General features: G+C 41.2%; 1 protein-coding gene across 4 annotated transcripts; it reads left to right on the top strand.

The window, feature by feature from the left end:
• Window positions 1-2,163: 2,163 nt before the first annotated feature.
• On the top strand, window positions 2,164-20,010 carry SRRM2 (serine/arginine repetitive matrix 2). Of its 4 annotated transcripts, none has more exons than XM_087713757.1 (15): window positions 2,164-2,304; window positions 3,841-4,113; window positions 5,008-5,112; window positions 5,278-5,457; window positions 5,843-5,920; window positions 6,072-6,134; window positions 6,642-6,668; window positions 7,152-7,202; window positions 7,283-7,372; window positions 7,460-7,646; window positions 8,118-12,976; window positions 14,909-15,169; window positions 16,106-16,231; window positions 16,346-16,462; window positions 18,942-20,010. In XM_087713757.1, the coding sequence occupies exons 2-15, from the start codon at window positions 3,875-3,877 to the stop codon at window positions 18,949-18,951; spliced, it is 6,393 nt and encodes a 2,130-aa protein (XP_087569883.1). In that variant the 5' UTR covers window positions 2,164-2,304; window positions 3,841-3,874; the 3' UTR covers window positions 18,952-20,010. The 4 variants fall into 4 exon arrangements, with proteins under 4 accessions (XP_087569883.1, XP_087569886.1, XP_087569884.1 ...); XM_087713758.1 differs by lacking the exon at window positions 2,164-2,304 and adding an exon at window positions 2,419-2,598; XM_087713759.1 differs by lacking the exon at window positions 2,164-2,304 and adding an exon at window positions 2,618-2,754.
• The last annotated feature ends 538 nt before the right edge of the window (window positions 20,011-20,548 follow it).

The raw sequence follows: 20,548 nt of genomic DNA, 5'->3' as shown, positions 1-20,548 counted from the left end.
GGGGGCAATATGCTGACTCTCTGTAAACCGCTTAGAGAGGCCTGAAAGGCCTATGAAGCGGTATATAAGTCTACTGCTATTGCTATTGCTACTGCTATTCTCTTAGAAAAATGAAATATTCTAGGAAATATTAAAAAGGCAAAATATTTCCCCTAAAAGAAAAATAGAAATCTTAAGAGACAGAGAAACTCAGCCCCAGCAGATATTTTGGTGCTAGCTTATCTACGAGACAAAAGACTGGGCCATTTTATCTACAAAAGACCTTCAGATCCAGGGTGATAGGATTAGCCCTCACTCAAGATCCAAACCAGGACAAAGCCATTAAGCCAGAGTAGGAATTGCCCAAAGTCCCTTCATTACATCACCCAGCAAGATTTAACCAAGCCTGGGACTCAGGACAACCTACAAAGTTACCCATGCATGGCCACATGGGAGTCTGACAACTAATTGGAATACATTCCTTTCACAGGAAGCAGGTTCAAAGCCCAAGAGACAGTATAAATATATCGTGTATATATGTGGTAGTGGTATGGTGGCCTGGGTTGCCGGAACTGGCAGCGATTCAGGCCTGCCATATCCCTGAACCGGTTCTCTGGTCGCCACTGTCGCTGCCGCCATCTTGTTTTTGACATCTGCACATGCACAGAACAATTTTCATTGAACTGTGCATGCACGTGCTGCACGCATCAGGACCTCAAACCATGTGGTTCTGCTTCACCATTAAAACCATTCTTCCAAGCAGTTTCCATGTTTCCAGTGTCTTTCTCTCCACTTGGAATTGAACCCAGTTTGACATTTTTTCCAACATGCAATACTCATTTTCTCAGATGAGTGCCAGAAACCAGTCTGTAAATAAATAGAAAGGATTTCTCAAAGTTGGCTATATTAACATGATGTATCAAGCTCAAGGGAACCAATCATTTGGTAAAATGATAAAGACAGCTTGTGCGATTTGTTAATAATTCAATATATCATGAAATTCCATAAAATCTGAGTTGAGCCAAGTGATGCATACCAGTTTAATCATGTTTAGGTCAAACACACCCATTATATTATATCACAAATGGATTTTGTTTGAGGATATGAGGTAATGTGAGCATAGCAGCTTGAAAATAGTTTTAAGTAAAGTTAGCACACATGAATTGCTGTATTATTGTGAGACTGAACAACCATCCCACATTTTGACGTCTTCTGTATTTCCACCATTAAGTCTTTTCATTGTCTTGGCAACTCTTGGGCAGTTTAGAATATTTTGATGTGTTAAGAGTTGAGGGGCCTCTGGGAGCTTAGGGAAGTCTGAATCCATTTCCTATTAACAGAAAAAAAAATCAAATTTCCCAGCAGGTCTCCTTATATTTGGTAACGCAGATTTTAAAAATTAATACTACCACTTTTTTTCAAAACGTATCACATCGTGAAACAGAAAACAGCACATATATTTTTAAACAAAATGGAAGAAGGACCGTGCATGATGGGAAAACATAACCAGCATGGCTTTCGCTTTCATCCGCCCTCTGCAGCAGTACGGAAGATTTTAAAAAAGTTTTCCATCGGGCTTTACGGGGAATTCTCTCTAGGAAAACAATTACTTCCTTTTTTTTGACTGAGGAAGTGAGTTCGCAATTCCAGCTGGAATCTGTAGTCCGCATATGAAAGTTACTGGGGCGACAACTTTGACAGGAAAAGCGTATGTGAACTATAATTCCCAGCATTCTCCGAAAACCCACTCTCACAGGAACACCGTTTCAGGAACGTAGACACAACGCACATGTCCTCTGCTTTGAAATTCTCGCGAGATTTACACTCCCCTTCAATTCTAATTTAGAACAGCGCGGTGGCTGACGGGACGAACGGATATTTACATTCCCTTTTCCCTCTTCCAACCCCCCGCGATTGGAGCTGTGTTTCCTAAAGTGTCCCGCGTATGCGTCTGTCTGTCAGGCGAAGGCGACTAAAGGGCAGGGAGAAAAGCTCGGAGCGAAGCGAGACGAGAAACCGAGAAAATTCGGTCCCGTGGCTGCCTTCTCGCTCCCCCCAGAGCGCTTTAGGAAATGGCGGCCGACCTTCGTGCTGCTTGAAAGGCATCTCGGGACGAGTAGTCTTTATTCTCGTCCTCTGCGGGAAGGGAGGACCTACCAAGCCGTTTTGCGAACTTCACTTCCCATAAGCCAACGGGCGGAGAGGGTTCCAGGCGAGAGCGAATTGGAGGGGACGGGGGGAGGTTCCAGGCTATCTCCTGCCCCCCCTCCCCCTTCCCCTCACCCTCCGCCTGCGCCGCGGCGGCTGCTGCTGCTGCTGCGTCGGGTGAGCGAGCGAGTGGCGCAGGCGAAAGGCAGAGGAGGGATCGGGGGACGTGGGGCTGTGCGAGGAGAGGGACGTGAAGAAGCAGCAGCTTGGAGCCCGGGGTGGCGGGGCAGGCCTGGAGACGTCTGCGGGTGGAGGGGGCAGGGTAGAAGTTGCCTCTGGCACGGGGTGTGTGTATACGTACGTGTAACGTGGGGTGGCCTTTACACGGGTGCTGAAATAAGAGGCAAGCCAGTTTGCCCTTCGTGCGTTCGGAAGGCAGGGAGGACCCTCGAAGCAGCACCAGGGGTAAAGGTGAATCGCGGGCCTCTGCGGGCCTTTGAGGGAGGAGGCCTAATAGGCTGGGATGCTTTCCACGGAGGAAGATCGGGCCTGAGGCGGCAAGGAATTCGGATAGGGGGCTGGCTAGGCCTTACAGGTCGGTAGGGTTGGGGACTTTTCGGAGGGAAGGTAAGAAGTAAACGTCACAACAGATGGCAACACCTACCCAGCCTTTGGCTAAATAAAAAGAAAAAAAAAACCAAATCAGTTTTTGGGCCTGATTAATATGTATAAATGTGGGACCACCATCCAAACCCAGACTGTTAGATTAGTCTAAGGATTTTTTTTAAAAAAAAGACACCGATCAAGCTGTTTCGGTTATAATGTTGCTAGAGAGAAGACATGGAAATGTGTGTTTATGTTGTTTGCTGACTGAGCTGGACTGGAGAGCTTGCTTTTAAAGAGTAGAAGGCATAAACTTAATCAGCTTTTGAAAAGAAAGCAGGATCCTGTAAAGGAAGGAGAAGGATAATGCCGTATAAATCATTATTACTAGTAAATGATAAGGATCTAGGGGATAGCGGGTAGCTTTATAGGGTTGTTCAGCCTTAAAAAAGGGAGGGGGTGTTCTATGATAAGCTTATAAAAAGATTAGTGGATGAATTGTGCAGGCCAATTCTTACTCTGAAGTAAGTCCCAGTAAGGATTGCTTCCTTTATTGGGAAGGGGATTTTGAACTGGGACCATTGAAAATAAACCAGATATGTATATAATATAAAGAAGGTGTTTTTTTTTAAAAAAATAAATGTATGCTTGGAGCACAGGATATATATTAAGATAAAATAGATCTGAATCCAGGTGTTTAGATCTTGATAATAAGGGTGAAATTTGTAGGCTGATAAATAGTTGGGGAGTGGTTGCAGTTGTGCAGAGCATATGAAATTATTTAATAAAAGGGTTCCTTTGGAAAGCATGTGCCATTAAATTCTGCCCCACTGTTAAGAAAATTAAAATATGGAATCTGGTGGTGAGGTATACATTATGAATAGGGAGAAAATAGGCATTTTCCAGGAAGAATAAGAGAGAGTGATAAAATGTGTAACTGTCTGGGACATGAAATGGATTTGAGAATAAGGCACTTTTAACAAAAAGGAAAAGTAATCAGTTCATTAAAAAAGACTGCAGTCTTGATTGCAGATGGTGGATATATCCATATGGTGATGTGAAAAAAGTTTTCTTTTGCTTTTTCTTCTGCTCTTCTATACTGTCTTTAAGTATCAGGCACCAAAGGTGCTAGTCTGTGAGAGCCATGTACAATGGGATAGGACTCCCCACTCCCCGGGGCAGTGGCACCAACGGTTACGTGCAACGGAACCTCTCGGCAGTGCGTCACAAGAAGGATCGGACTGACTACAAGTCAGAAGAGGAGCTGAGGAAACTGGAGTCATCTTTGGTTAAAAAACCCAACCAGGACATCCTGGATCACGAGCGCAAAAGGAAGGTTGAATTGAAATGCTTAGAACTGGCTGAGCTCATGGAAGAGCAAGGGTGAGTTGTTACAGGATGGTCAAAGCTAAGACATTTTCAAGACATCCGGATGATTGAGAAGAGCAGTGAGAATAATAAGTCAACTAGTAGGAGCAAATAAACGAACAGTGTTATTAGAATATACAGATTTGGTAATGATATGATCAGTACTCTTTGCATCCAAAATTTCTCCCTTCTGGGCTTTGACACAGATTATTATTTATCATTTATTATTTGTTTGAAATTATGAGCAGAACAAGTATTGTAAATATAATATCTATGTATTGGGTAAAGGAATACAGTATTGGGATGTTAGCTGTATGTTTTTTTATGTTCAGTTTTCATTTTGAGCAGTGGAATTTGTTCAGAAAACATTTCTTTATCAAAATTTAAGAATAAAATTTTTACATACTTAGTAGAACTTTGGTTATTACAAGTCTTTTAAAATTTGAGTAATCAGATTTGCGATATACTAGAAATGAAAATGGTTGAAAATAATATGTATTGTACTAACAATGCCTAATATTGTAAACCATTTTTGAATATTATATAGAAATTCATGGTAGTAGTATGCAGTAATAGTAATACATAGAATAATAGTCCAGTAAGATAGGCTATTATTGGCCACGTTTTTCAGAGATTAATGGCCAGAAGGCTTAGGAGACTGAATGATTTGTGAAGATGTTCTAAAAGAGTCCAAATAGAAGCAGAATTTGAGCTAAAACTTTTGTTTCCATTTTGGTTTTAATCAATATTCTATGCTAAGTAAGCTATGTACTTTCTGTAAGGTGAATTCTTGGATATTTTATAATCCATGCATTTTAGGAATATTTTCATAACTCATTGGAGTGATTTAGCTTTTAAATTGAACATCTCTTTGTAACCCACTAAATTCTGTTCTGATGCATGCAATAGGTATGGAGAAGGAGAGATTCAGGAGAAAGTGGCCACTTTTCGGATGATGCTTCTAGAAAAAGATGTGGCAGTTGTCAAAGAGGGGGAACAACAGCAGAAGTCTAGGTAAATAAGGCATTTGTGGATTTTATGTAGTTTTGTTATGATAGCTACTTTTCATCTTAAGATAAACTGTTGTTCTAAAAAATATGCTGTCTTTCAATATGCTTATTGATAGAATCCTTGTATTATGATATATTTGTTCTATTAACTATTACTTTTCTTTTCCAGTATTACAGAGACTCATCAGTTGGCTGAGGCCAATGAAAAGAAGAATGAGAGGCTGCGAGCTGCTTTTGGGATCAGTGATAGTTATGTGGATGGCAGCTCTTTTGACCCCAACCGCAGGGCCAAGGAGGCAGCAACAGCTGCAATGGCAAAACAACAGCAAGAGCAGCAGAAGCAATATAGGTAAGAGGAAGTAAATAAGCAAAAAGAGGTGATAAGATAGCTCTGGTTATGTCTCTACAGTAAAAAAAGAACAACACAGCGAGCTTTTAAGAGACTTTAAAAAGAGAAATTCAAATAAAGTACATGAAATGGAGGGAATATTAAACAAGCATTGCACATGGGCAGTAATATTATATCTTAATGAAACCCCTTTAATTATTAGATAATTCATGATTGATTTCCATTTTTAATTAGAATTTGTGTATATTTGACTTTTGTGCCTGTGAGATATATTTTTGTAAGAAAAAGTACTGAAAGATAGGATTTATAATAGGTTGCTGCTTATGTAGAATATTGTGAATTGACATCTGTAATTTTATTTATTATTTGGATTTTGTCTCCTCAGTCTTATTAAAGACTCTAGCAGTTCCAGGTCACCATCTCCAAAACAAAAGAAGAAGAAAAAGAAGAAGGGCAGAGATAGGTGGGTGGGTGAGCCCAAGACACTTGAATTCTTTTTTCAGATTCATTAGATTCAGTCGGGGAGGGGGGAATTTAGATTTAGAAGTAAGAAAAGAAACTCTTATATTTTAAAGTTTCTCAGAAAATGTATCTTGCCCTTTTGGCTTTTCAAGGTCTGAGAGCAGATCACCTTCTCGAAGAGAAAGGAAAAAAAGCTCAAAGAAAAAGAAACACAGGTAATGGGATTGTAGGGAGGTAAAAATGACTGGCTTCCTAGTGTGAGGATTAGATTTTATAGACATCATGTTTTAATTATGACAATGATTTACTATTTTCTAGTGCTATTTTCAAATATATATATTTTGCATTCTTGCAATCTTGTTTTCTGTGGTATAAAGTGATTGTGTAAAAATTAGGGGCATGCTATCTGATAGGCTTGTATTTCTCACTCTGTATGCTGCATTTACTTTTCCAGAAATCTGCTTAAAACCCTTTTCGATGGGAGTCATGGGCAGAATTCACATTTGTAATCCAGCATCAATTTTGAACATCAGCCTTGCCTTCCTAAAGTTATTGGGCATGACATCAGTTTTCTGGTAACTTGGGAATAAAGTCTAATATTGGAACAGGAAATCTGGTGCTGAACACAAATTCTATAATTCGTGTTCATTAGACACACTAATGCCACTGATGGAAATTATAATTAAAAACATCTGCAACATCTGTTCTTTTTTTTATTCTAGATCAGAATCAAAGAAAAGGAAGCATAGGTGAGTCTTAATAACCATTAGCCATTTTAAAAATGTTTGGATGTAGAAAGTGGTGGTTCTTTCTGTTTACTTATTCTCAGAATCACCTAAGCTAGGATGAATTAACTTCAATAATTTAGGGCTCCACAGGTCTAATTTCCAAAGGTGCCTTAGAATGTGTGAGAGTTGCAAATGTAGCACTTGTTTTCAACATCTTAAAACAATGGTGTCTATATGGGATCCTGATCTTAGGGAAAAGAGGCTGCTTTAAGATTTTGTAGGCAGCAGATGTGTGATCCCATGTATTCTGCAGTGTTTGTAAGCTGCGTGTGTATATCTAAATTTCACATTCTGACTGAATTTGGAGTTGGTGTGTTAGGGACAGTTATTATTGGATATTGCTAGAATAGATGTCCTTTGAAGGATATGAAAGAAACAGAGGGAGAAACAGTAACTGCATACGTTACTGTTCAAGAATGATTCAAAACAAACTTTTCCCCCCAGATCTCCAAGTCCCAGGAGCAAACACAAATCCAAGGAAAAGAAACGGAAGAGGTAAAAACCACCTATTCTACCTGTGCTGTGCAACTAAAATTGATCTTTTTTGCAGTCAACTGTTTCTCATTAACTCTCAGGTCCACCAGTGAGTCTGCATCTCAGAAAGACCGTCGGGATCGCTCTTCCTCCCCAGATGGCTCTTCCTCATCAGATGCTTCTCATAGCAGGTACAATTTGGTTCTGTGTCTTGTAAGTAGCTATTAAACTTGGGCAGACTCTTGTGGATTAACTTTCTAATCATTATTCATTTACAGATCAGGCAGCCCCATTGTTCAAAAAAGGAGCTTCTTTAGACGGCAGAGCAAGTCTCCGTCGAGTTCACGAAAACAGGGCACCGAAGTGGTTTCTAAAAATTTAGGAGAAAAAGAGTGTTCATCTTCTGCTGAGCCTGTCCAGCGAGGCAGGAGCACAAGTCCTCGAGAAAGCAGAGAAAAGCGGGAGGTAAAGAATAATATATGCATTGGGAAAGAGAAACATTTACATAAATAAAGTCACTTGGAACAAAAAGACTTAGGAATACTGACTGGTTGATTAAAATTGGAGAGGAGAAATGATGGGTTCTAAGTTGTTCTTTTAATATATTAAAGCAGTGTTCCGCAAACTTAAAATCTAATTATAGTTTGTTAAATAGTGTGTCCAACATTTTGCTATGTGTAGACTTTTACCCTCAGAATTTTCCACTGAATATACCATTGCTAAGCATTCTGGGAGTTGAAGTCCACACAAAGTCACCCAGGTTGGGAAATGCTGTTGTAAAATGACAGCTAATTAATGAGTTGTTTAGGATTAAACTACAACCCTAGTGATCTTTTCACTTTCAAAATGCTTGTAATATAGTTGGGAGCTGGCTGCTGAGCCTTTTTGCTTTTCTAAAGGATAGTTCTAGTTACTGTTTTTTATATTCCTTTTTAGAAATTATCCAAGCATTCTCCAGTACATGAGACCTTTCAGCATTCTCCAAGTCCTTCATCTCCTGCCAAAGAGAAAGAAAGAGACAAGGATAGAAAGTCTGCTCGGCATGGGGGTCGAAAATCCACCCCCTTACTTGAGCATGATCCAAAGGGCATGCATCATTCTCCTGTGCTAAATGATCATTCTCGAGAAAAGCGTCCCACTTCTAAAGAGAAGAGGTCTCCTTCCTGTTCCTCTCCATCTGCTAAGAAACAGTCAGACGATCGTAATGGGACTCTTCCACCATCCAAGGCTAAGATTTCTCCTGATAGCAAGGAGGAGCTTACAGCTTCCTCATCTACTTCTAAGGCTGTTGAGACCAAATTGAAGAAGATGCCTTGTGAGGACTCTACACCTCAGCGCTCCCCCTCTCCTTCAGAGAGTGGTAGTTGCTCCTCCTCTTCCTCCTCTTCTCCTTCCCCATCAACTAAACCTGCTCCAGTTTCTCGCAACTGTTCTCCAGAGATCCTTCCCAAAAGACAAGACAAAGATAAAGCCTCTACCCAGCGAGAGAAATCTAGCTCATCCCCTGAAATCTCTCGTTCTGGGCAAAAGCAGTCTTCTAAGACATCTCGACGTGAACCATCCAGCACCCCACCAGCTAAAGGCTCCAAATCAAGAGCTAGTCGGAGGGACAAATCTCTCTCTCAAACACCCACTACACGTAGAGGTAGATCGCGGTCCCGGACTCCACCTAAGAGAGTTAGATCACGTACACGTACCCCACCAAGAAGGGGCAGATCTCGTTCTCAGAGACGTGCTCGATCCCGTTCACGTACTCCTTTGCGAAGGGGACGTTCTCGAACTCCCCAGTGGCGAGGCCGTTCAAGAACACCTCAGCGATGGGGTAGATCACGTTCTCGTACACCACCCAGATGGGGTCGATCCCGTACACCTCAAAGGCGTGGTTGGTCTCGTTCTAGAACTCCTCAAAGGCATGGATGGTCTAGAAGCAGAAACAGTGGAAGATGGGGCAGATCACGAACACCACCAAGAAGAGGGAGGTCACGTTCAAGAACACCAAGAAGAGGCAGATCTAGATCAAGAAGTCTACCCAGGCGAGCAAGATCCCGCTCCAGAACACAACCGAGAAGGGGCAGATCTAGAACTAGGACACCTCCCAGGAGGGGAAGATCAAGTTCATCTCCAAGAAGAGAGAAATCCTTGATTTCAGCCAGACGAAGCAGATCTGTGTCATCTCCAGATCGGAAAGTTTCCAGAATTACTTCTAGGAGAAGTCGATCAGATTCATCTACAAGAATGAGGGAAAGATCTAGAAAGGTGCTAAGACGTAGTCTTTCTGGTTCCTCTCCTGAATCAAGAAAGTTAAGAGTATCTCCCAGACGTAGTCGGTCTGGATCACTTCCGAAAGCTAAAAAGAAAACTCGGTTGTCTCCAAGAAGGAGTCGTTCAGGTTCTTCTCCAAGGTCAAGGAAGAAAAGATCAAGAACACCTCCAAGGCGCAGTCGTTCTAGTTCTCCAAGAATAAAAAAGAAATCTAGATTAAGTGTCAGGCGAAGTAGATCTGGTTCTTCTCCGACACCAAAAAAGAAATCTAGATCACCTACTAGGCGTAGCCAATCCAGGTCACCTCCACCACTCAAAAACAAAACCAGGTTGTCCCCTCAGAGCAGTTGTGGTTCATCTCCAAGGCTTATAAGGAAGTCTGATGTTTCTTCAGCAGCTGAAGAAAAAGCTAGAAGCACTTCAAAGAGAAGTCGATCTGGTTCCTCTCCAGCACTGCGAAAGAAATCAGAGTCTCCTTCAAGACATAGTATATCTGGGTCTTCTCCAGAACCAGAGACAAGATTACCAAGAAGGCGAAACAGATCTGAGTCTTCTCCAGAAGTGAAAACAAAGCCAAGGGCAGGATCATCCCCGATGCTGAAAAAGGAAATGGGATCATCTCCAAGGCAAAGTCGGTCTAGTTCCAGTCAATCATCAGCAAAGGAAAACTCCTTATCGCCAATAAGGCGAGCAGCTTCTGAATCAAAGTCTGAATCTCCACTACAGCAAAGCAGAGTTGGAAGATCTGTAGGAACAAAAGAAAAACCTAGATCCCCGCACCGAAGGCAGAGCAAGTCTAGATCACCTCCAGCTTTGAGAGAGACATCACTTTCTCCTCTAAGACCAATTGCATCTGGATCTTCATTAGAAATTAAGCAGAAATCTTCTTCACCACAGGATAAATGCAAAAACGATTCTCTGGAGTTAAAGAAGACTAAGTCATCTCCAAGGCAAAGCACATCTGGCTCTTCTCCAGTGACCAAAGAACAGTCAAGATCACCTACTAGGACCAAGTCAAGATACTCTCCTGAGATGACAAAATCTTCACCTTTGAAGCAAGACAGATGTGGACAGTCCCCTCAGGCAGCACAAGAGAAATCTCCCTCCAGGAGAAGTGAATCCAGACAATCTCCTGAACTAAATGGCAAATCCAAAACTCCTCCAAAGCAAAAGAAATTCCAAGAAGTTAAAACAAAATCCGGATCTTCTCCAGGTCCCAAAAAATCCAGTCCTATGGCAGTAATGGAAAGTACTTCACTTCCATGCCAAAAGAGTAAATCAGGTTCATCTCTCTCTGGAAAAGAAAAATTGCAATCTTCCTCAAAACAAATGCCGCCTGAGTCTTCACCAGTACTTAAAAAAACAGATATTCCATCAAGGCGAAGTAGATCTGGATCTTCCTCTTCGTCGTCTTCCTCCTCCTCTTCTTCCTCCTCCTCCTCTTCTTCCTCTTCTACTTCTTCATCAACATCTCCAGAAGATGATAAATCTCAGTCACCTCCCAGACTTAGTCGCTCTGCAGGATTGTCAATCAACAAGAATAAATCAGTTTCGTCCCCAATGCAAGGCAAAGTATATTCTCCAGAACCAGAGAACAGCACATTTCCAAGTGTTAAGCACAATAGACCTGGATCTTCTCCAGAAATAAGAGAAACTTCTAAAGCTGCAGTGATGGGGCCCAGATCACCTTTAGAGAAGAAAGGGTCTTTTAAAGAGGCATCTCGAAGAAGTAGATCAGGTTCTTATCCTGGAACTAAAGAGAAGCCAAAAATACAGTCTAGTGAGAGCAGTTCAGATTCTTCCCCAGAATGGAAAGAGAAATCTGAGAGCAGATCTGTGTCACCGCTCAGACCAAGAATAAAATCAAAAACACCTCCAAGACGGCGAACATCAAGGTCACCACCTAAATCTAGACCAAAATCCAGAAGTCCCCCAAAGCGTGGCAGGTCTCCACCAAGACCTAAGTTGAAGTCCAGAACACCTCCAAGACGACGTAGGTCTGGCTCATCTCCTAGACCCAGAATAAAGTCTAGAACACCTCCCAGACGACGTAGATCTGGGTCATCCCCAAGGTCACAAATAAAATCCAGAACACCACTCCGACATCACTGCAGAGCTGGGTCATCTCCAAGACCTAGAAGGAAATCGAGAACCCCTCCACGACGACGTAGATCAAGAGAAAAATCTAGAACACCAGTTACAAGAAGACGGAGATCTATATCACCAGTGAGTCCTAGGCGCAAATCTCAAACACCTCCAAGACGAGGACGGTCCAGATCACTCTCCAGAGAGAAGTCAAGCACCAGCACACATCCATATCGGTCTGTGTCATCATCCTATGGTGACAGGCCCAGACCTTCTTTGCGACAAGGAAGATCTGGCTCTACCTCCTGGAGGAGTCGCTCCCGTTCACTCTCCAGGCGACGAGATAAATCTCGGGGTTTGTTGCAGAGGGAACGGTCAATTTCCTCTCCAGCTAGAAGCCGCTCAAGATCCTCTTCTCGTCAGGAGAAATCTAAACTACTGCACAGAGGTCATTCCCAATCACCAGTACAGATGTTGCCATTGTCCCCAGAGAGGACTGCAACAAGTCGAAATGCATCCCGTTCACCTCCCAGATTAGATGCGTCACGTGTAACAGCATCCTATAAAGGCACTGGGTCCAGAGTATCCCCTGATTGTCAGTCATCTCCTGTGAGGAAGCATTCCAGATCAGGCTCCCAGGAAGCCTGCACATCTCCAGGAAGAAAGTCTCGCTCTCCTCCTGTTCTAGAGAGATATCCCAAGTCTGACCTCCAAGAGAAGCCAACAAGCTCTTCTCTGTGGCATAGCAAAAGCAACATTGCCATTCCTTGCGCTTTAACTCCACCTTGTGAGGAATCTCCTAAATTGCGAAAAGCCCTCTCTCCTGATCCATCTATGCTACATGACTTGCCTCCAGTATCAAAGAATGGTGATTCCATAGCCCTCCGAAACAGCCCAGGAGATAGGAATCAGAGCATGCACCAAGCTATAATGAAAGATGATGCAGGAGTTGGTGCATCTTTGTCAGGGAGAAGCAGTTCTCATGCAGGCTCCCTCTCTCCTGTAAAAGCTAAATTGTCGTCCCGTTCCTCCTCCTCCTCTGCTTCCTCCTCCTCCTCTGCTTCTTCAAGCCCCTTACCAGCATTGATTTCTGTCCTAGTGCCGTCCCCCAAAGAAGAAGAGATTGTATCTGAAGGAAAAGTAGCAGACAGGTCTGAGGGGCACTTACCTACCCTTGAGGCCGAGTCGCAGTTGTCTTCTGTCGCCATGGAGGATGACACCAGGAGCAGCTGTCCCACAGTCCTACAACTTGATCTTCCCTCTCCTCCACCCCCTGCCCCTTCGAAGGCAAAGAGAAGTTCATCTGCTTCATCTACTAGTTCATCAACATCCTCATCTTCCTCCTCATCCTCATCTTCTTCAACTTCTGATTCTGAGTCCAGCTCATCTGAGTCCAGTCCCCATGACCAAGCAACAAAGGATCTTGAGGTTGAGATTGAACCGAAACAGTAAGAACCTTTCTTCTTAATAATCCCTTTTTCCCTCCCATGTCTGATAAACCACTTGCAGTCACTGCCTGGTAATACCAACATCCAGTTTATTCATGGTCAGTTAGAATGTATATATGCACATTCACTCATTTTATTCATGTCTTATATCCCTTCTAATCCCAGTCTCCGGAATGACATCTCTGCCATAAAAAGATGTTGCGCATACCCATAGTCTGTAAACATTGTCTCAGATATTCTGTGCAAATATATAAAATAGATACAGGCGTGTATAACGCAACCAATGTTTTTGTTTCTAGTATTGCTACATTTAAAAAATGAAGTTTTGATTGAACTCTTGCGTCAATTGAATTCTAATCTGGTCTCCTATATGAGCCAATACAAAAGGGCCAATGAGCTCTATATTTCTGCTTGGCTGTGATACGGGAGGGAAACAGCTCAAGGAGCAACGAAGTCGCTCTTGAGTCTAAGACAATTTCTGGTGATAGATGATTTCAGAGAATAGGAGCCAGATGAGGAACATGGCTAGTCTGGTATGAGGGATAGCCACTTGACACTCCGTACATGGGGACATCCAAAACTTGCCAGTGTCCATGCAGCTGACTGTACTACTGAGCCTGGTCACTGTGTATATCTTCCAGCATCTATTTTCCTCGGTTCTCATATTAATAACTGCCAATTGAAACGTAAGTTTTTATTCATCTCTTCATATGTTTGGTTTTTTCTTCAATTTTTTTATAGCTGCCCATATCAACCAAGTGACTGTTCAATATGTAGTGTGTAGACTTGATACTGTGTAGAGTAGACCTTTCAGAAATGCTTCTTCATTGGTCATACTTTTGAAAGATTGTAATGATGGCCTTTGTCCACCAGAGGCTGCGTTTGCTTATTTTACTGGGTATGACTAATAGATACTGTACTGTACATTCTTAGAGAATCTAATTTTGCTCAGTATTATCTATATCAGGTTTTGTAGAGTTGTACTGCATCAGAGTATGCCTGCAAAAAATGGATGATACTCTTTGCAAAATATATATTTAACAGAATCTAAATGCAGTCTTGGCTTTTGTAACTTTTATAATTCTGCTTTCAAGATAATAGTGTGGAGAATTAGGGTTGGGTTGGTTTTTTTTTGAAGACTTGGAATAGCAGAGCAAGGAAATGGCTAGAGAATTAATGGGATAGCAAGAGAGCTTGATAGAACCTGTCATTAAAACATTCTTCTATTTTGAATCCTTGGCTGCTTGGAAAGCTGTTTAGTCATGATTACTTTTTGTTTGCAAGAGTAGCCTAAATTCTGGATCTGTTAATACAAGTGACTCATCTCTGCTTCCTTGGAAATGAGTCTCCATGAAGTAGCAGTAGTCTTTATCAGTTGAAAGCCTAAGCTTCTGAGTTCCTAGCATGATAGATTTTTTTTAATTAAAGAAAAAGAAAGTAGTGTGTTACAAAATGTTATCAGTTTCAATTTTACTTTATTTCCAGTAATGTTTCTATGCTTCTCATAAACCTCAGGAGCATATCTGGAAGGAGGCTGCAATGTGGCGCTTGGTTTGAAATACCTATACATGTAAGGAAAAAAAGAAAAAAAATAAGGTGGAGGATTAGTGTGGTAAGAAGTAACAATGTTACTTTTCTTTGTGGCATTTTCCACTGCTTATTCTAATCAAAGCTGTCATTTTGTGACGCATAAGGTTTCCTTTTATAACTATTTTGTGACTGATAAAAGGCTGAATATGTTGCTAAGAAAAACTTTTAAAAGATTCAAATCAGTTGTTTCCCTGGACTTTTACCATAAACAACATGAGCTGGAAGTTTCTGTGCCCATTCAGAAATGTGAGTTTCTTTAATTAACCTGGCAGAACCTACTTTCCTCAGTTGCTGCCACCCAATCTTTAATTATACCCTCTTCCCTTTACTTTTCTCATAAAGGCCACCAAGCCCAGTGCTGAAAGAGACAAAAAGTGATGAGCAACCTCTAGAAATGGGCAAACGTAAGTGCCGTTCTCAAAGCTCAAGCAGTACAAGCAGCAGCTCTTCCTCTTCTTCGTCCTCATCTTCTTCAGCCTCTTCCTCTTCCTCATCTTCCTCCTCTTCATCATCTTCGTCCTCCTCCACGCCATTGCCTAAAACAGGACTCCAGGCAGTGGTGAAGGGCCCCCTGAAGAAGAAACCATCTCCAGAGAAGAGAAAGTAAGTATTCTGCTAATGAATCCTTTGCACCTGAGGCTCAGAGTTCGATTCCTTATTGACAGTGTTGTTGAAGTTTGGAGGTGAACTAGATCTTCCCTTCCCTTCCTTGACTTGGCACCCTAAGAAGATAGTTTGTCCTGTTTGCTGAATGTTTAGAATGGCTTCTGGCATAACATGCTTAGTACAAATGCCATGAGATCTTGGGGAAATAGTCCAAGAAGACTGCCAAATGCTAAAAGAGCTGTGAAAGATTTGTGGCACTAGCTATTTTGGGTAGAGGTGTATCAGTTACAATAGGACTGTACGTGGTTGGCTGTACCTCAAAGTACTTTTAAAAAATTGCAAAATATTACTTTAAAAATATTTGTTAAGAATGTTGCAGCTTATAACTGATAGTATTTTCATTACAGTATCTTCTTTTGCCATGTTCTCCTATGGACACAGAGGGAAAATTCTTTATACTGTTTTTGATGGTCCTCTTTTTTTTAGAGTAGTGTTTCTCATATTTACAATATTTTAATTAAAAATATTAATATAAAATACAAATAAAAACAGAAAAAAGGAGGAAGGGAAAAAGAAAAGATAGATAAAGTGAAAGTAAAAGAAAAGGAAGAAATAAAAAGCAGTGACTCCCAGATTTTTTTCATTACAGTGAGATACATAATACAATTATAATATCAACTTTTTTACTGTTTCTATTAATAGTGAACTACTTAATTGTCAAAATCTAAAATGAAAATTTATTTATTTTTTCTCTTGAGTATAAAGTCCCAAAAAGGTTCCAGGCGGACACAAATTATTTATATTCTTTCCCCTAATTAATGCAATTACATTTGCTATCTCTGCCAATCCTTCATCTTCAATCCATTTCTCCAGTTAGTGTCTTTTTCCATTTCTGATCATTTTTTTAAAACCACTGGCTCTTTCTATCGCAAGGTCACGCAGCCCTAGAAAACCAATTGATTCGTTGAGAGATTCCCGCTCTCTGAGCTACTCCCCAGCAGAACGGCGTCAGATTTCCCCTCCTGCCCAACCGCCCTCTGCTCCAAGGGATCGACGTAGGTAAGTCTCTTCAGCAAGTCTTACTTCCCTTGGCTGAGAAATTGTTTAGGATTAGTTCAGAATACATTTAACATTGAATCTAAGTCAGTTTCATACCCTTAATTCTCTATGCAGAGACAGATCTAGGGAGAGGTCCCTGCAGAGAAACAGACGAAGCATCAGCAGGTCTCCAGGGCGAAAACGGCGACGCAAATCTCCCAGTCCCCGAGCTCCTCGTCGCAGAACTTCAAGGTAACGAGCATGACTTGCTAGTTTTAGAAATACCTAACAATTGCTAAAAGTCCTATTAAATGTAACGATTCAATTGACTTGACTGTACTTACTATAGTTTTGTTATTTCTGACACTGTGTTCCTACTCATTTCCTGAAGGTATGGTGAAATTGTGCTAGTGTCTTTAATCCTAAAATCTCCAGCTTGAAGTCTGTGAATTCTTCTCACTTACATCTAGATATAAATAAACAGTTTGCTTCAAATAAATTGCCAGAGCACCAGTATCATCTTTATTTCCATGAGCATTATTTGCTTAGTGGGCCTGTCTGAAAAAGACGAAGCTAAGATGAGATAATGATGGATAGAATGTCCTTGGTTAGACTGGAAGTCAAAGAGGGTTATCCTTGCTAATTTCTCTTCTAGTAAATGGCTAATTTGTTACTATACACACTATGTTTCTTATCCACTTGCTCTCTGAAATTTAAGCTCTCTTGCCAACCTAAGGCAGCTGGGGACTCTGTTAATTTCAAAGTGTGCTGTCCTGCTCTCACTGGTTTAATGTGTTTATGAATATTTCCCCCACAACTGCCTTCACCAAAAACCCAGAACTGTACCAGTTAAGCCCAGCCACAAGCAGAGCAATGCTAATCCACAGACAAATGGCCAATGAGTCCACAAGGCATTTGAAAGATTCCTAATCAAAATAAACCCACCAGACAAAATTAAATCCATAATACAAGAGGGTTCACAAGGCACAATCCAAGTCAAGGCGTCAATCCAGAGTGAGGCAAGAATCACGACAAGCAGAAAATACACAGCTAAGAAATGAACACATTGTTCCTAGCATCACTTCCATCTGTCTGTTGTGTTAAATAACCAGCTTCCAGTGCAGCCCATCCAGAAGGGCAAGGCTTTCTCCTTGCGAGTAATCTGGCTGACCTTCTCTGCCCTGCGTGTTCTTGGATGAGATGCAGAAGGCAGTTCCTCTTCCTCATCACTGACTGGCAGCAGCTCCATATTTTCACCACCTGAAGCCTTAGGGCTGTCTTGACGCAGCTGTACTTGAGCCAAATCCCTCTTACACAGCTGCTTGGAGCCATTTACCAACTCCCCTCCAGACATGCCTGGAAGTGGTTTGTCTCCCTCTGAGCTTGCTATCTGGGGAAGCATCTGGAGGAGTCATCACACAAAGTGGAGTCCTTAGTCTGAACACATCCCATTTTCAGAAAATGCTCTGCTTCATTTCCTGATTGATTTGGTGAGATCCAGAGAGCTAAAGATGAAGCATTTATTCCTTTGTTCTCTTGAAACTTATCAGAGCTGACTTCTTAAATCTGTAAGACTTGACATAATAAGCTTCCATAATAAACTCCACTCATTTTCTGCCCTTGCACTTGTAATCTAAAAATACACACAGAGAGAAAAGGGGATGAGAAGCAAAAATGAGAAGGTGACAATTTATATATAATATTTTATGGTTCTTAAAATAGTCTGGTATGATAAAAATTTAGAGGACTTCAATGATACTTTCTTTCTCTTTATGGAAAAGAGCAAATACAGGTAGTCCTCCACTTACAACAATTTGTTTAGTGAACATTCAAAGTTACAACAGCATTGAAAAAAGTGACATAACCATTTTTCACATTTATGACCATTGCAGCATCCCTATGGTTATGGTGTTTACATTTGGATGCTTGACAACTGGTTTATATTTCTGACAATTGCAGTGTCCCAGGATCATGTGATTCCCTTTTGCAACCTTCTGATAAGCAAAGTCAATTGGGAAACCAGATTCACTTAACAACCATGTGACTAACTTTAACAACTGCAGTGATTCACTTAACAAATGTGGCAAGAAAAGTCATTAAATGGGACAAATTCAATTAACGGGTTTCTCACTTAGCAACATAAATTTTGGGGTCAATTGTGATTGTAAATCAAAGATTCCTTATATTCCTGTTGTTATTTCCAAAGGGTAGTTGATTCCTTTTGTAATGACCGTATCCAAAGGCCAGTAATTAGTGGCAGTAATGGGTGAAGGTGGTAGTTTCTGGTGCTAGTTGCCACTTTAGTAATTATTGGTTATCTTTCCTCAACTTGGAGAATTAAAGGAGAAGACTTGCCTTTTACATACTGTTGAGGAAATTTGCTATAATTTATTTCTCTATCTTCTGTATATGTGGATTTTAAATATATGGAAGTCATTATATTAATCTGTTTTCATCCTTAGTACATTGGAAATACATTGTGCTCTTAAAATTGTTCCAATCGTGGCATTATACATTTCAATATATACACTTTTCCCCCTCTTTGAATTTCCTTTTTTTCTCTTCAGTCATGATCTTTGTACCAGTTGTTTTTCAGTGGTCATGTTTCCTTAATACAATCTACTTTAAAATATTTGTAGATAGTTATACTGATCACTAAGCAGTTAGTTGACAAAAGGTTACCAACTTGTTTTGCATTGCTTAATTTTTTCTCCTCCCTTTTCTCCCCAAGGTCCCCGTAAGCCTTTTGGAGAGCGGAAAGTCCTTGTCCTCGCAACCACAGACTGCGCCACCCCCAGCCTCCAGTGCTGTTCCAGGTGGGAGCCCCCCCACCTCCTGATGTCCACTGGAAACCAGTGTGTTTGCATGAGGGGGGGAGTGGAGGTCTCTTCATTTGCCATCACCTTTATATTCTCATTAGTTTTTTCTTTTACTGTCCCTGTCTTTATTGCCCGCCATTTGTCGGCAGCTACATTCCCCTTGTCCCTGGACATTCTGCTCAACACCCACCAGGATCTGCAACCTCTATGCTCCTCTTCCTCTTCTTTCAACAGTTGGTGATGTTTATTTGATTCCCCCCCTCCAGTGAGCATTTTTTTTCCTGTGCATTTTGCAGCTAAAATCTTTACTTCTGTGTTTTGAGAGAGCTGTCTCATTTTTGTTGATTTAGACATAAAAGGTTTTTAAACAAACCACACAAATGGGTGGGTGGGAAGTAGAGGGATATGTGATCTAATCTGTTCGATTTAGTGTTTCTCAGATCCCCCCTCCCCCTTTGAAATGGTGGAGGGCTGTAATAAAAAGTTGGAGTGCATGTTACCAACCCAGAATTAGATGGAAGGCAGTGCTATTTAGTAGCTCCTTCTTCTGTTCCCCACTGTTTCTATCAAGCTTTTCTGAAGAAAAGCAGACAGTTTCTGTCAGTAGCCTGTGACAGTGGAGTCGATTCTTGGTGGTGGCAAACTTGAGGGTTAAACTATTCCTGCTCCTCCTCCTCCCCCAGAACAAAACGAATTTAATATGCAGTGCTCTTTTTCCTTTTTATTCCTCCCTCAAAAGAGACTATTTCATATTGATCAGCTGAGCCAGGTCATGAGGGGTTAAGTTTGGAACTGGAACAGGGGCATTCAGGCATTCTAGGGGGGGAAGGTGACTGAAATTTTGCTGAGAAGAAGCTGAGAAACCCTAAATCAGGGAGGGTGGGAACAGAAGTTTCTTCATATTTCTTAAAAGCATTTAATTTTTTTTGATATGTACAGCAAGGAGATTTTTTCTGTCAAATAAACTTATGAAATGCAAAATCTGTTGCTGAGTCAGAATTTTCTCTAAGTCTGGTCAAAGGAGATCTTCAATTAAATACGTAGGCTTTTCAACATTACTTTTGCTTCTTTCTCTATTCAGTGCTTTTGATTTGTTTCAAGGATGAACGAATGATTAGAATAAAAGTACCTAAGTCTCATCTATTTAGAACACGTGCATGCACACCTTTCTCTATTCAATCTGCTGAAGATTGTTAACTAACACAAAATAAAAGATTTTCCTTGTTCAGTTCCCTGTCCAACTCCAGGGGGCAGTGCTCATCTCCGTTCCTTAGCCAAGGGAGCCAGTGTTACCCAAAGAAGTTACATGATCATGTGTCCAGCATGACTATATGCTGAAGCACACGGAACGCTGTTACCTTCCCAATTAATCCCTTATTTATCTATCCCCATTTGCATGCTTTTGAACTGCTAGGTGGGCAGGAGCTGCAGCAAGTAATGGGCGTTCACCCCGTCACGTATCACTCAAGTCTCGAATCTGAACTGTCAGCTTTTCACTTGACAAGCTCAGCATCATTAA

Source organism: Thamnophis sirtalis, unplaced genomic scaffold (genome assembly GCF_051295495.1).
Source record: "Thamnophis sirtalis isolate CommonGarterSnake01/CBP01778 unplaced genomic scaffold, rThaSir2_p1.2 scaffold_4, whole genome shotgun sequence".
In the NCBI taxonomy this organism is placed as follows: Eukaryota; Metazoa; Chordata; class Lepidosauria; order Squamata; family Natricidae; genus Thamnophis; species Thamnophis sirtalis.
Note: the sequence above shows the minus strand (reverse complement) of the source record. Positions and strands in the feature narration are given on the sequence as shown.